At 39.9% G+C, this 13,923-nt stretch overlaps 1 protein-coding gene across 1 annotated transcript; it reads left to right on the top strand.

Moving 5' to 3' along the window:
• Positions 1-4,764: 4,764 nt before the first annotated feature.
• On the top strand, positions 4,765-8,409 carry LOC133979225 (guanylyl cyclase-activating protein 2-like). Its single transcript, XM_062417710.1, has 4 exons — positions 4,765-4,959; positions 5,060-5,209; positions 5,827-5,923; positions 8,288-8,409. The coding sequence occupies exons 1-4, from the start codon at positions 4,765-4,767 to the stop codon at positions 8,407-8,409; spliced, it is 564 nt and encodes a 187-aa protein (XP_062273694.1).
• The last annotated feature ends 5,514 nt before the right edge of the window (positions 8,410-13,923 follow it).

Below are 13,923 nucleotides of genomic sequence, written 5' to 3'. Positions count from 1 at the left end.
TATCAAGAATACATCACACTGTCACAATCATTTCATGGAAAGAGGTAAAACATATTTTATTCCAATTTTATTGGCGACCGTGTATGTGTTTTAGAATATATCTGACATGTATTTTAATATTAAAGTATTTTCTCTGTTTAGATGATCTTTAAAAATTAATATAAACTTGACCTACCTATACTTACTATCCTGACTACTGTATGTCAATCAGCTTTTATCCATAAATTAAATTTCAAAAGCTCTTAAGAATCCATGTTTTATTTTATCTACTTCACCTGTGACTGCACTGACAATATAAGTACAGTAAATGTCATACAGTATAAATGTTTATTTGTATAAATAGATTTTCCTCAGTACATTTGTTTCATGTTTTTTTCCCCCTAATTGCCAGCGAGTAACTTCAGTAACTCCAGTGTAGGCAATGCATTATGTGATTATTGGTATGGAATAGATATTGTAGTCTTTTATAGATTATTATATGTCAAAGAAATGTTTAACATAATTTAGAAACTGCTTCTTCATTATGTATTTTGACCGTAGACTGTATATAAGAAATGGACGTAACATCCTTGACGTCACCCATTGGTTTGTGGACCTGTGAACCAATCAACCTGTCAATCACGACGTAGCCACGCCCTAATGCATACCCTGCTTTATCGTCACATATAAAATCAGGGAGGCCAAAATGTCCCAAATGAACATCATACTGCATTGAAGAAGGCTTTAAACTAGCGATTGAGACCATAAACACATTTTGAAAACGTTTACTGAGGTTAGAAATCAAGTGAGAAGTTGGTGAATTCTCCATTGACTTGTATAGAGACGGAAGTCCTTTTGACACCAAAACGGTCGCCCCCTGGTGGCCTTTTGATAGAATTAAGTTACTTCCACGTTGGCCTCATTTCAGAGGACCGGAACACCCCGCCTGGTTTATATTAAAGAAAAGAAAAGATGCCACAGTATATTATACAACAGTGACCTCAGGCCATAGTTACTGTTGAATCACATCATCAGATTGTAACACGATTATAACAATTTAAAAAAAGGCATTACAGATATTGTCATTTATTTAATTACTGAAGGAATTAAGTTAGATTCCTTAAATTAAAAAAACTAGTGTGGAAAAGTGGTGATATAATAGATAACTTATAATCATTATCAGCCATTTTGTCAAAAGATGAATATCAACTAACACAGGTCCTTCATTATGACTGATTCTTGTGGTTCCTGTCTTTTAATATACGTTTCTGTTTTATAACCAACAAGATAATCCAGTCATGCTCTTCTCTGGTCCTGCATATAATCTGAGCCAAGCCAATCAGCAAGCAGCACTGAATGAGTTTCAGCCTGATTAAAAGTTGGATTTCTGCCGTGACATGCAAGTGCTGGCACTGTGCACAGGAAGAAGCGTTACTATTACTTTTATACTGGGATGGAAAAAACACCTAAGAAATGCATTTCACATGTTGTCACTGTTATGGAAAAGTCCTTAATTAATGGTGAGAGAGAAAATCATGAGTCCAGCACCGATACCAGATCACAACTTTTATTATAATCTTGCAGCCAGATGAGAGTTCAGAATACAGCACACAGACATACCACTGGACCTGTCTATTCTGTAGTGTCATGTTTAGGGGGAAGATAAGGTATTAAAAGTCCTTTGACTCCTTAAAAGGTACCATACAGTACGGCGGCTTTTATCTTTGATTGTGCCGAAGAAACAGATCCAGGATTCGTAGTGACGATTACGTCTAAAGAGAAAGATTAGCTAATCATGGGAAATACAGGAAACAAGTCCAGAGAGCCAGAGAGCCATCTGGTAGAGTACATGATAAGGATCTATGGAAGAGATAGTGTTAGGTGGTTGTCCGTGTTGTCAAAAAAAATTGAATTTCCATGTTTTTACTATTATTGGGTTTCATTTTAATATCTCAAATTGCATGTTTTTATGTTTTTTATTTCAAATTCTTACTGTTAAATGTTTGTTTTATGTAAAGCACATTGAGTTGCCATTGAGTATTAAATGCGCTGTATAAATAAAGCTGCCTTGCCTTGCCACAGAGAGTTGCATTAAGAAGTCCCACTAATCTAAAATGACAGTTTTATATTCTCAGGTTAACTCCTCTAAGAATCACTAACCCTAACCCTAACCCATTGTTCTTTGTTCACCTATGGCACGACTGGGAGGTGTCGACTTATCAGTGTTAGCTAAATGGAAAAGTAGAGCGAGAAATACATTCTTTACACAATTAGATCCTGACACACAGTTCTATGTTTTTGCCGGAAAAACTATTAAATTGACATGCAGAGAGAACATTTTGTGATTCTCCTTTCAAAAGACTATAGTGAATATAGATTTTTCCATTACATCACAGTCTGCTCTCCTCTGTATCTGCTGTTCTGGTACTTTTCCATTCATCCCACCTCAGCTTCATTCTGCCAGTCAGCCACACCCACCTCATCAACTCAGCTGCGACTCAACAGCAATCAAGCCAGTATATATGCTTCTCCTGCCTGCTCACTCTTTGCCAGATTGTTCTTCACTCTTCATACAAGACTCTCCAGCACTCACAATCAGATTGACGTCCTGCTTATGACTATGCTCTGATCATCCTGCTTTGTCACTGCCCAAGTAAAAGCCTCAGCCTTCTGTCCTCGACCACGTGTTCAGCCTCAGTAGTTCCTTCACAGTGTGAGTTTCCCTGCCATTTTTTCCTGTGGGTACTCTACATCAGAGATTCCTGCTTTGTCATCATGGTTGCATCTGGTTCCTGATCTTATGCCTGACGAGCTGAACTCACTGCATTCCTCCTGTTACCCTTTATCCCTGCTATAATCTGCAATAAACATCATTACACGACACTATCTCTGGTGTTTGTTCTGCTACTGGGTTCAACCTCCACTTGTTAAACATGTTAAATGTGACAAATGTAGAATGATTTTCCAGATCCTCCTAACATTGAACTCAACCTGTTTAATTTAAAACAAACCACCAGCAGAAACTCAATCAACTCTTTGCTGAAAGGCTGCACAAAGTCATGAGTTTTTGCATTAACAGAGCGGAAGAATCAGCCTCAGCCGAAATATGTGATAGAGATATTGAGACAGATGCTGATAGTATGATCCCTCACATCTATTAAATGATGCTGTGCAATTTCTTTTTTATTTGCTCCATCATAACAGACACCTGTGTGAGGTTTATATTGTTTAATCAGCATGTTGATGCTGTATGTCACAACTCTGACAGCTGGCATTGAGTTAAATATTTGTAGACAGATATTCTGAGAGAATTAATTTTGTCACAGTACGGCTCTGAGGTGGCTCCACCATTGAACCACAAAGAAATGATGAGATATATGACATAAACTACTTTATTATTATTTGGCTGTCGTTTCTTATATTCTCCACTTGATCCAGTCCAACAGCATCTCTTGTTACCACAATGATTTTTTCTAATCTAAAAGTATTTTTTAACCTAAGAAAAGAAATGGATCATTATCGTTAGTTTGTGTTGGTGTTGGTGTCTCTTCACAAACTCCAGCTGGTACATAATCGCAGCCGCCCGTATCATAACCAGAATCCCCTCTATTGAACACATCACTCCTGCCCTGCAGCAACTTCATTGGCTCTCTATCAAATCCCGCATTGACTTTAAGATTCTACTCCTCACTTACAAGATCCTTCACAACCTGGCACCATCATATGTCTCGGAACTGATTCACATCTACACATACCATATGATACTTGAAATTGACTCTTACATACATACTGCATGATTTACAGCTTCCTTTGTTAATTCATGCACTTAGAACAAACTACACATCCCCACCAGTAAATAACAAAGCCCAGCAAGACACAATAACTGGTGCCTCTTATGAGTGCATGAAAAACATATAGAAGAGGAGAAACAATGGTAGTGGTCAACATGCATACTTTCACATAGTATATTGTTTATTTGTCAAATCATGCCTTCATTTTCTTTATTAATGACATCATTACAACATATATCCAGACATTCAGATCAAGGTGCCTGCTGAGGAGCTTGCAGTGTATGGAGGCCTGAAACTGACAAAAAAAAAAAAAACCGAAAAAAAACAACAAAAAACTGAATACACATAACTTTTGCTGTTGATTAAATAATTAAAATAGAGAGTAAATGGAAAAATATTGCTTTATATTTTATCTTTAACTCCAATAAGCTTTTAGAAAAGACTTTAAATGTCTTCTCCTTTATCACCAGTCAGATGATCAAATAAAGGGAGAAAACACAGACCTTTAAATGTACACTTATACTTAAAAATATAAACATATGACAATATTTTTTGAGTCTTCTGATAACATTTTAGTGACTTTTGTAGGTTTGGGGTCTGGACAGCAGTGTAAGTAATGTATTTAAATAATGGAGGCATCAAAGACAACAGGTTTACATGACTTTCTGAATCTGCTGCAACTGAAGATATAGGCTATTACAGTTACAACTATTTTTGGCACTTACTAAAAACAGCATTGCCAGGTCTTTAGATCCCGTTTCACAACACCTCATCTGTGAAAGATCAAGTGATTAACGAGATAATGAGATTTGGCCCATCCCTCATCCCACCTGCTGAGAGAGTGCCTCTGCTGTAGATAGTGCAAAGCTCTTTAGTTTGATGGGAGTGTTTGAGCAGATTGCTTAGTGACCTGCACACTGTCAGAAGCCTGCAACAAATCACCACAGAACCATCATCAGGACTTTTCTTTCTTTTATACAGACAATCAGAAGCAATGGGGCAAGAAGAAAGCCACAATGAGGAGATGGATTTGGCGCAAATTCAGGATCTGTGCATTATTTTCATGAAGGAATGTCCCAGTGGTGCCCTGCACTTACACGAATTCAAGAGGATATTCGGGGTACCATGCAACTCTTCAGAGGAGTCTCTCTACATCGAGACGATATTCCGCTCCTTTGATACAAATAAGGTAAAAAAAAATGTAAAAAGACATACCAAAATAATATAGTTAGTATAGAAGTAGATTTGTTTGCTCTGATTGTATTAATTTCTGCATTATGTGTTTACAGGATAACACACTAAATTTCATTGAGTATGTAGCAGCACTTCACTTGCTTTTACGAGGAAATCTTGAAGATAAACTCAAGTGGTCTTTCAAGATGTACGACAAGGATGGAAACGGCAAGTTGGACAGACAGGAGGTGAAACGGCTCATCAGGGTAAGAAAGAAAAACCTGTTCAGACATCAACTTTGTTGTTATGTAAATGTCTGTTAATTGATTTTTTTATGTGTGAATGCTTTGTGGATATTAACAGGGTGGTTATTTTGCGGTGAGGTGTTTACTTTTTAAAAAATGAGCATGTTTCATAACACAAATCCTTTTTAAGACAGATTATAGAACTGACCCAGTGACAAGGCTTAGGGCAGCATAGTAAGTTCACAGTGTATTACATGAGGAGTCGGTAGCTTCAGTTAAGGCTATTCTTAAAGCGAAAATCTTTGCTGTACTTTACAGTAAGCCTCTAAATATAGAGATTCAAAATAATACCCCATGATCTGGATTTACTGGACAGGAATTAGGTAACAGGCTCATGCCAGGGCGAAATATTATATTCCTCATTACTGTATGTTACTGTGGCTATAGAATTATATGTTTTAGTATATCTTAGTATTATTCATTTATGGGACATGTTTGGGATCCATCAAAGAAATGCAAACATATAGCGGTTGGATTTGTTTTTCTATCTCAGTCATTTCATTTAACATTTAACACTTGATGATTATCGTTATCAACTCAATCAGACGCTGACACATGATTTCACGTATCTCACACAGATTATTTACAAAATCAAGTACCAGACGAGTGATGTCAATTTGACGCCGTCCGAAATCTGTGACCGAATCTTCGAGCTGGTCGATCAGAATCACGACGGTGAGTACAAACACGATGTACGTTAGAAACTATAATATGTGATTTACCATGTGATGTGATCATTTGTCTCAATTGATGACGATTTCAGTGATTTACATTGCATTACATTTTACATTGGTATGTTTTGCAGCACAATATGTTTGTGTTTTAGAGGATTATGTCACTTTTTTCCAAGTTTATACAATCCTTACACCCTCACATTTACATTAAGACAGTTCTTGGCACTATAATAACTCCTCTTGTTTATACTGGTTGTAGGACAAAATCCAGAGTCTTTATTTATCAAACCAAATGGGTATGATCAGAAGCCCCAATCAAACGAACTACGCAAGACAGTAAGACTAGCCAATATGGAGAGGAGTAATTATTACAGTGACCAACAGGGAAACAGTTTGAATTTATCCTTCAGCGGTTACTATAAGAAAATATTTCCATTTTTATGTTAAACAAATATAAGTAAAGAGCAAGAAAAGAAAGCCTGGCAAAACACAGCAGAAGCAAAGACCTGATCATTAATGATTTGTACATCCGTGTTGGTTTTAGAGCTAATGGTCAGTGGGTGGATGGTGGTGGTGGTGGAGTAGGTGTGGATGAGGATCCCAATTGGCCATTGTGGCAACTGATTTTAGTGAGAATTTATATCTGGAGTTCTTGAACCGGAGGTCCCATGTTTTGGGGCCTCAGATCTAAAATCTTGCTCAGAGCACCAACATAGTCAGTCCCTGATGTGATAGCATGCTGGTATTTCAAATCCTGTGGTGAAACATACATCTATCTCTATTTTACAGAATGATATGACAGTTATAGCTGAATTAATTAGTTATCAACTATTTAATTGATTATTGACTATTTTGATATTTGATTAATTGTTTTGAGTCAGAAAAAAATTCCAAATTCTTTGATTCTAACTTCTTGACAGTATATTGAATATCTTTGGGTTATTTGGATTTTTCCCCATTTTCTGATTGGTTAATCCAGAAAATCATTGACAGAGTAATCAACAATGAAAATAACAGTTAGTTGCAGCCCTAATGACAATCTAAGTCTATCCAGTAGTTGTTGAGATATTTTACTTTGAATTGAAAGCGTTGGACCGATCTCATCACCACAATAAAAACTCTAGACTCTTTGAAATAGAGCACCACTATTTAACAAAAATACTTTTAAGTTCCCTTAGGAAGTGTTGTGGCGTTAGGTAAAAAGGTGACATTAAACTACAGAGATAAAGTAATGAATATGGATTAACATGCAGTGTGCACACTGTCCTTTAAATTCTGGTCAAGTCAAGATTATAGGGATTGGATCTGAATCTGTATCTGATATTCTGAAAAGCACACATTTATACAAACAATTATTCCATTAAATATTTGAGAAATTATTTGTTTTCAAGAAGAAGAAAAAAAGTCAAATAACAGCATGTAGGTTGGTTACATCAATGCGTCCCTCTCTCTCCTCTGAGTCGTGGATGTATTGCATGATGTATAAATAGCTGCAAGCCTCTATTTGTAGTAGAGCTGAGATTGAGCACAGTCGTTCGTTGCATGGAAGACTTGAGGTCAAGACCTGGTGTAGGAGCCTCCTTCACATAACATTTCAATGATGAACACTTATTTTAACACATTGATATCCCAAAATTAGAAGAGTAATAAAAACAAAACAAGAACCTTTACATCTATTTCCACTTTTATTGAAATACAAATACAGATAATTGTGCTGCCCCCATTGACTGTATATAAAATGGACGTAACATCCGTGACGTCACCCATTGGTTTGTGGACTGCTGCTCGGAGGCCAATAGTATCGGATCTGGGCAGCGCCATCTTGAAAATCTCAGGTGCATGCTGGGAAAAATAAAAACACGGATTCTACTTATATGGGCATCAGGAGGAGCATGAGGCGCCCTCCTGAACCTGTGAACCAATCAACCTGTCAATCACGACGTAGCCACGCCCTAATGCATACCCTGCTTTATCGTCACATATAAAATCAGGGAGGCCAAAATGTCCCAAATGAACATCATACTGCATTGAAGAAGGCTTTAAACTAGCGATTGAGACCATAAACACATTTTGAAAATGTGTTAAATCCAGTGAGAAGTTGGTGAATTCTCCATTGACTTGTATAGAGACGGAAGTCCTTTTGACACCAAAACGGTCGCCCCCTGGTGGCCTTTTGATAGAATGCAGTCTTAAGTTACTTCTGCGTTAGCCTCATTTCAGAGGACCGGAACTCCCCGCCTGGCTGCCTCAACAAATACAGCAGAAAATACTCTCTGCACATCCCTATAAGATCACTTTACTGTTGAAATTAGTTTTCTTTTCATACGTAAAGTCATCATCATGATTGTGTTTTTGTGCCCCACAGGTCAGATAACTTTGTCCGAGTTCATGGAGGGAGCTCAGAAGGATGAATGGGTCATGAACCTGCTCAAGCTGGACGTGAACGCCAGCGGTTGGGTCATCCAGAACTGCGGGAAATCACCATGATGACTAACTTAGTCGGTTCACTGCCCACGTGCTTTTGTTTGAGACTGACAGTGAAGTGCTGTCTTCATACCTTTGGTTTGAAAGGTTTTTGTCTGTGTCTCCACGTTGAGCTTCCTGTTATTTGAAGCTGGAGTGCAGCAAACTTTTCTCACAACTGCAGTTCTGCTGTGATTTTGACTGCTGGTCCGAAGGTCCGAGTCTCTTTATCGACTGAGGTGATTTGTTTCAGCATCGAGCTGATGTCTCCGTTTGAAGACACTCAATACTGTCACAGGAAGTTTGATGTTAACCTTCATGTCGTCCTCCCGGGTCAAATTGACCCCGTCTGTTTTGACTTTTCCTTCTTTCCTCCCTTCCTTCCTTCCTTCCATCTGTGTTTCCTCCCTCCCTCTTTCTCTTTTTCTTTCCTTCCTCTCTTTTTCCTCCCTTTCTTATTTCCTTCCTCCATCCCCCTTTCTTCCTTCATTCTGTCCTTCCTTCCTCCCTCCCTCCTTCCTTCCTTCCTTTCCTTCCGCCTTTCCTCCCTCCCTACTTCTCTCTGTCTTTCCTCCCTCCTACCTTCCTCCCTCCCTTCGTCCTTCCTTATTTCCCCCCTCCCTCCTACCTTCCTTCTTTCCTCCATCCTTCCTTCCTTCCTTTCCTCCCGTCCTTCCTCCCTCCTTTTCTTCCTTTCTTCCTTCCTCCCTCCCTCCCTCCTTTCCTTCCTTCGTCCTCCCTTCCTTCCTTGACTCGAGGACAACAGGAGGGTTAAATCAAGTGCAGTCATTTATTGTATATTTTCTACATTCATTATTATTCCATGTATTTATTGCATTTAAAATGTAGTTTAGGAAGTATGATTATAGAGCATGTTATACCCCAAAGTAAATACTCAACTTCACATTATCAACACAAATCAAACCAGTCTTTATCTATGTAGTTTAATTGGATATTACAATTAAGTTGTTTATTATTGTGTGTTTAAATATAAGTGATTTTAACTTATATGATTTACAGTCATGCCAGTACAGTAATAACAATATACAAATATACGGAGGGAATAATTTACTCTGCAGAGGTCTTTTGATGTCACAAATCCTGCTTGAATGTCCACCACCCCTTAAAAACTGGATTTTCAGTGAGATCAGAGAAACTTTCCACTTTCATCAGCTGAACGTGAAAACAAACTCTGCACAATCATCATTATGCACAGATAAGAACAAGAAGAAAAACACGTGTTTGAGGGGTTTTTTCGGCAACAGAGTAAAGCGAACCAAATGCAGGACTCAGGACGTGAACTCAGGTCTCTGTTGCCTCTGTTGAAATTAATTTTAATTTTATTTTTTTGTAAAAGAGTGAAGAAAACAGAAAATGTTTCAGTTGAAATTGAAAACCCATGCTGAACCCATTCTGATTTCTATCTCAGATGTGTATTTATTTTATTATTAAAGCATTTTTTTATATACATTTTGTGTTTTTATTTAAGTGCTTTCAGCCCATGTCATCTTTGATTTTGCCACTGGGGGGCGCTCAAGTGAGAAATGTTTAAATCCTATAAGTGGGGGATTTCAACATAATCCTCAGTAGTTTACTTGGCTGCCAGTCACTTTGTCCGCAGGAGGTCCGGTCATTGATCTAAAGTGTTTTTAAGTTGGCAAGACGACACTGTGCTCTGAAAACTGCATAAAGCCTTTAAAAGATAAAAATACATTTGCTGTTGGATACAATCCTAAAGAAAAGCATTTCTTCTATCAAATATATTCCTAAATTAACCTTTGTGTCGTCCTCCCGGGTCAAATTGACCCCGTCTGTTTTGACTGTTCCTTCTTTCCTCCCTTCCTTCCTTCCGTCTGTTCTTCCTCCCTCCCTCCTTCTCTCTTTCTTTCATTCCTCTCTCTTTCCTCCCTTCCTTCTTTCCTTCCTCCCTCCTTCTCTCTTTCTTTTCTCCCCCCTACCTTCCTCCCTTCCTTCGTTCCTCTGTCAGTCTTTCCTCATTTCCTTTCTCCCTCCTTCCCTCCCTCCCTCCTACCTACCTTCCTTCTTTCCTCCGTCCTTTCTTCCTTCCTTCCTCCCTTCCTTCTTTCCTTTCCTCCCTTCCTTCCTTTCCTTCCTTTCTTCCTTCTAACTTCCTACCTTCCTCCCTACCTCCTTTCCTTCCTTCTTCCTCCCTTCCTTCCTTGACCAAAGGACAACAGGAGGGTTAATTAATATAAATAAAAAAACTAAATATTGGAAGTATACAGTCCTATGTTTTTTATGGCGCCTCCATTTAACATCAATCACAAATCGGCCCATGATTGAATCTAATTACTGGCAGAAAAGAGACGTGAGAGAGTTGTACACGTGATTGATTGGAAGAGAGGATGAAAGGGGATGAGAGGACATGGGTGCAACTAAGTACTGGCAGTGAGGAGGGATTAGGTAAGAGTGTAAATGGATAAATGAAAGGGGGAGGAGGGGGTCAGGAAAGGAGAGGCCAAGAAACATGAGATAAACAGGACCGTGTTAATCAAATATAAAAAGGCCTGGAAGGTTAATAGAGGTGCAGGTGAGGTGTTAAGTTGACTAATTGGCCACTATGCAGTTTTAACCCTCCTGTTGTTCTTGAGTCAAGGAAGGAAGGAAGGGAGGAAGAAGGGCAGGAAAGGAGGAAGGAATGGAGGAAGGAAAGGAGGAAGGAAGGGAGGAAGAAGGAAGGAAGGGAGGATGGAAGGATGGAAGGAAGGAAGGGAGGAAGAAGGAAGGAAAGGAGGAAGGAATGGAGGAAGGAAGGGAGGAAGAAGGAAGGAAGGGAGGATGGAAGGATGGAAGGAAGGAAGGGAGGAAGAAGGAAGGAAAGGAAGAAGGAAGGGAGGAAGGAAGGAAGGAAGGGAGGAAGGAAGGAGGGAGGAAGGAAGGAGGAAGGAAAGGAGGAAGGAAGGGAGGAAGAAGGAAGGAAAGGAGGGAGGAAGGAATGGAGGAAGAAGGAAGGAAGGGAGGAAGAATGAAGCAAGGGAGAAAGAAGGAAGGAAAGGAGGAAGGAAGGGAGGAAAGAAGGAAGGAAGGAAGGGAGGAAGGAAGGAAGGAAGGAAGGAAGGAAGGAAGGAAGGAAGGAAGTTAGGAAGGAAGGAAGGAAGGAAGGAAGGAAGTTAGGAAGGAAGGAAGGAAGGAAGGAAGGAAAGAAAGAAAGAAGGAAGGGAGGAAGGTAGGCGGGAAGGAGGAAAGAAGGAAGGAAGGAGGGAGGGAGGGAGAAAGGAAATGAGGAACGGAGGAAGGAACGAAAGAATGACAGAGGAAAGAAGGAAGGGAGGAAGGAAAGGAAGGAAAGAGGGAAGGAAAGAAGGAGGGAGGGAGGAAGGAAGGACAGACGGAAGGAAGGAAGGGAGGAAAGAAGGAACAGTCAAAACAGACGGGGTCAATTTGACCCGGGAGGACGACAGGAAGGTGAAATGTGTTTGTGTAATTTGGGATCTGTCGCTGTCCGTGGTGCTGAGAGTCACATGATAAAAAACCTCCAAAATATATCTACAATACATCATGAATCTCCTTTAAAGTGATAATGTCTTTCTTTCTCTCAGTCACAAATTAAACTGACTGTTTTTTCTCAGATGTTTTAAAGAAGTAAACCAAACAAACTGTGACACCAAACCTGAAAGCACAGGAGAGAAACTTGAACCTGTAATCTCAAATGATTGTAACCACATTTTAAAATCAGAATCTTACCGAAGACAATTACTAAAGAATAATATTAATTGTGGATTCTTAAAATGTCCAATGATAAATAAACTTCTACATTTTTCTGACTTTCATAATAACAGTTTATCTCACTGTAAGTCACAGTCTGGTACATTTCCATTCACCACACCCCTGCTCTACTCCTGCTAATCAGCCACACCCACCTCATCAGTTAACTCTGTTCACCTTCATCAGTAATCACCTGGACTCTCAGCTGCACCCCATCTGTAATCAAGCCTCCACTCACTCTTGGCCAGATCGTCATTTGCAATTGCTTCATGCCAGACCTTCCACTCATTCATGGACTGATTCCTTGGTTTGGACCCTGCCTGCTTCTGACTTCCTCTCCTCATGTCTTCCCCCGGTAAACGCACCAGCCTTCTGTCCCTGACTTTGATTATCGTCTGTTCCTGTTTGCCTGTGGCTGTGTGGCGTCGTCTTGCTTCAATCCTGCCAGGAGAGCCCAGAAACTCCAGCTTGGTCAACCTCCTGTCCATTAATGCTACTGGCATTGTCTTACCTGCTGCCTACTCTCTGTCTTCAGTGACCCTGAGCCCAGCCTGCCCACCTACACATCCTGCCAGATACCTGTTCTGTTACCTTGCTATATATATATAATAAAGATCATTTAAAACGGCTCCTGATTCTGTGCTGCTATTGGGTCCTATCACTTCCACACCTGTTACACTGTAGCTGACTAAAAGATGAATTAAATCACTGTTATGAGAAGTGACAGTGATATGACATCTTTACAAAACAATTAAATGAATTAAATAAGCTTTAGAAATAAAGTCATTTAAATTGAATTCATTAAGAAAATGCATGAAGTTACATTTTCACAAAGTAGTTGAATGATTTCTTCAGTTATTTCACAAATTCTTGGTTACTTTACTTTATTTATTCACTTAATGTATTTATGTATTATGAATGCTTTGTTTTCTGATAAGTTGAGAAACAGACAAAATGCAGGTCTGTAACCCAAACTCTTTGATTATAATATCATTTAACAGGTGAAGAATGACGCTTTCATGTGTTTTTAACCTTTGTGTCGTCTTCTCGGGTCAAATTTACCCTGTCTGTTTTGACTGTTCCTTCCTTCCTTCCTTTCCTTCCTCCTCCCTCCTTCTTTCCTTCCCTCCTTCCTTCCTTCCTTCCTTCCTTCCTTCCTTCCTTCCTTCCTTCCTTCCTTCTTTCTCCCTCTCTCCCTCTCTTTCTTTCCTTCCCCCCACCTTCCTCCCTTCCTTCTTTCCTCTGTCCTTCTTTCCTCCCTCCCTCCCTCCCTCCTTCTTTCCTTCCCTCCTTCCTTCCTTCCTTCCTTCCTTCCTTCCCTTCTTCCCTCCTTCCTTCCTTCCCTCCTTCCTTCCTTCCTTCCTTCCTTCCTTCCTTCTTTCCTCCCTCTCTCCCTCTCTTTCTTTCCTTGCCCCCACCTTCTCCCTTCCTTCTTTCCTCTGTCCTTCTTTCCTCCCTCCTCCTTCTTTCCTTCCCTCCTTCCTTCCTTCCTTCCCTTCTTCCTTCCTTCCCCCCTTCCTTCCTCCCTCCCATCTTTCCTCCCTCTCTCCTTCTCTTTCTTTCCTACCTTCCTTCCTTCCTACCTTCCTTCTTTCCTCTGTCCTTCGTTCCTCCCTCCCTCCCTCCTCCCTCCTTCCTTCCTTCCTTCCTTCCTTCCTTCCTTCCTTCCTCTCTTCCTTCTTTCCTCCCTCTCTCCTTCTCTTTCTTTCCTTCCCCCTACCTTCCTCCCTTCCTTCTTTCGTCTGTCCTTCTCTTTCTTTCCTTCCCCCCTACCTTCCTCCCTTCCTTCTTTCGTCTGTCCTTCTTTCCTTT

The sequence above is a fragment of the Scomber scombrus genome, chromosome 1, assembly GCF_963691925.1.
Source record: "Scomber scombrus chromosome 1, fScoSco1.1, whole genome shotgun sequence".
Taxonomy (NCBI): Eukaryota; Metazoa; Chordata; class Actinopteri; order Scombriformes; family Scombridae; genus Scomber; species Scomber scombrus.
Note: the sequence above shows the minus strand (reverse complement) of the source record. Positions and strands in the feature narration are given on the sequence as shown.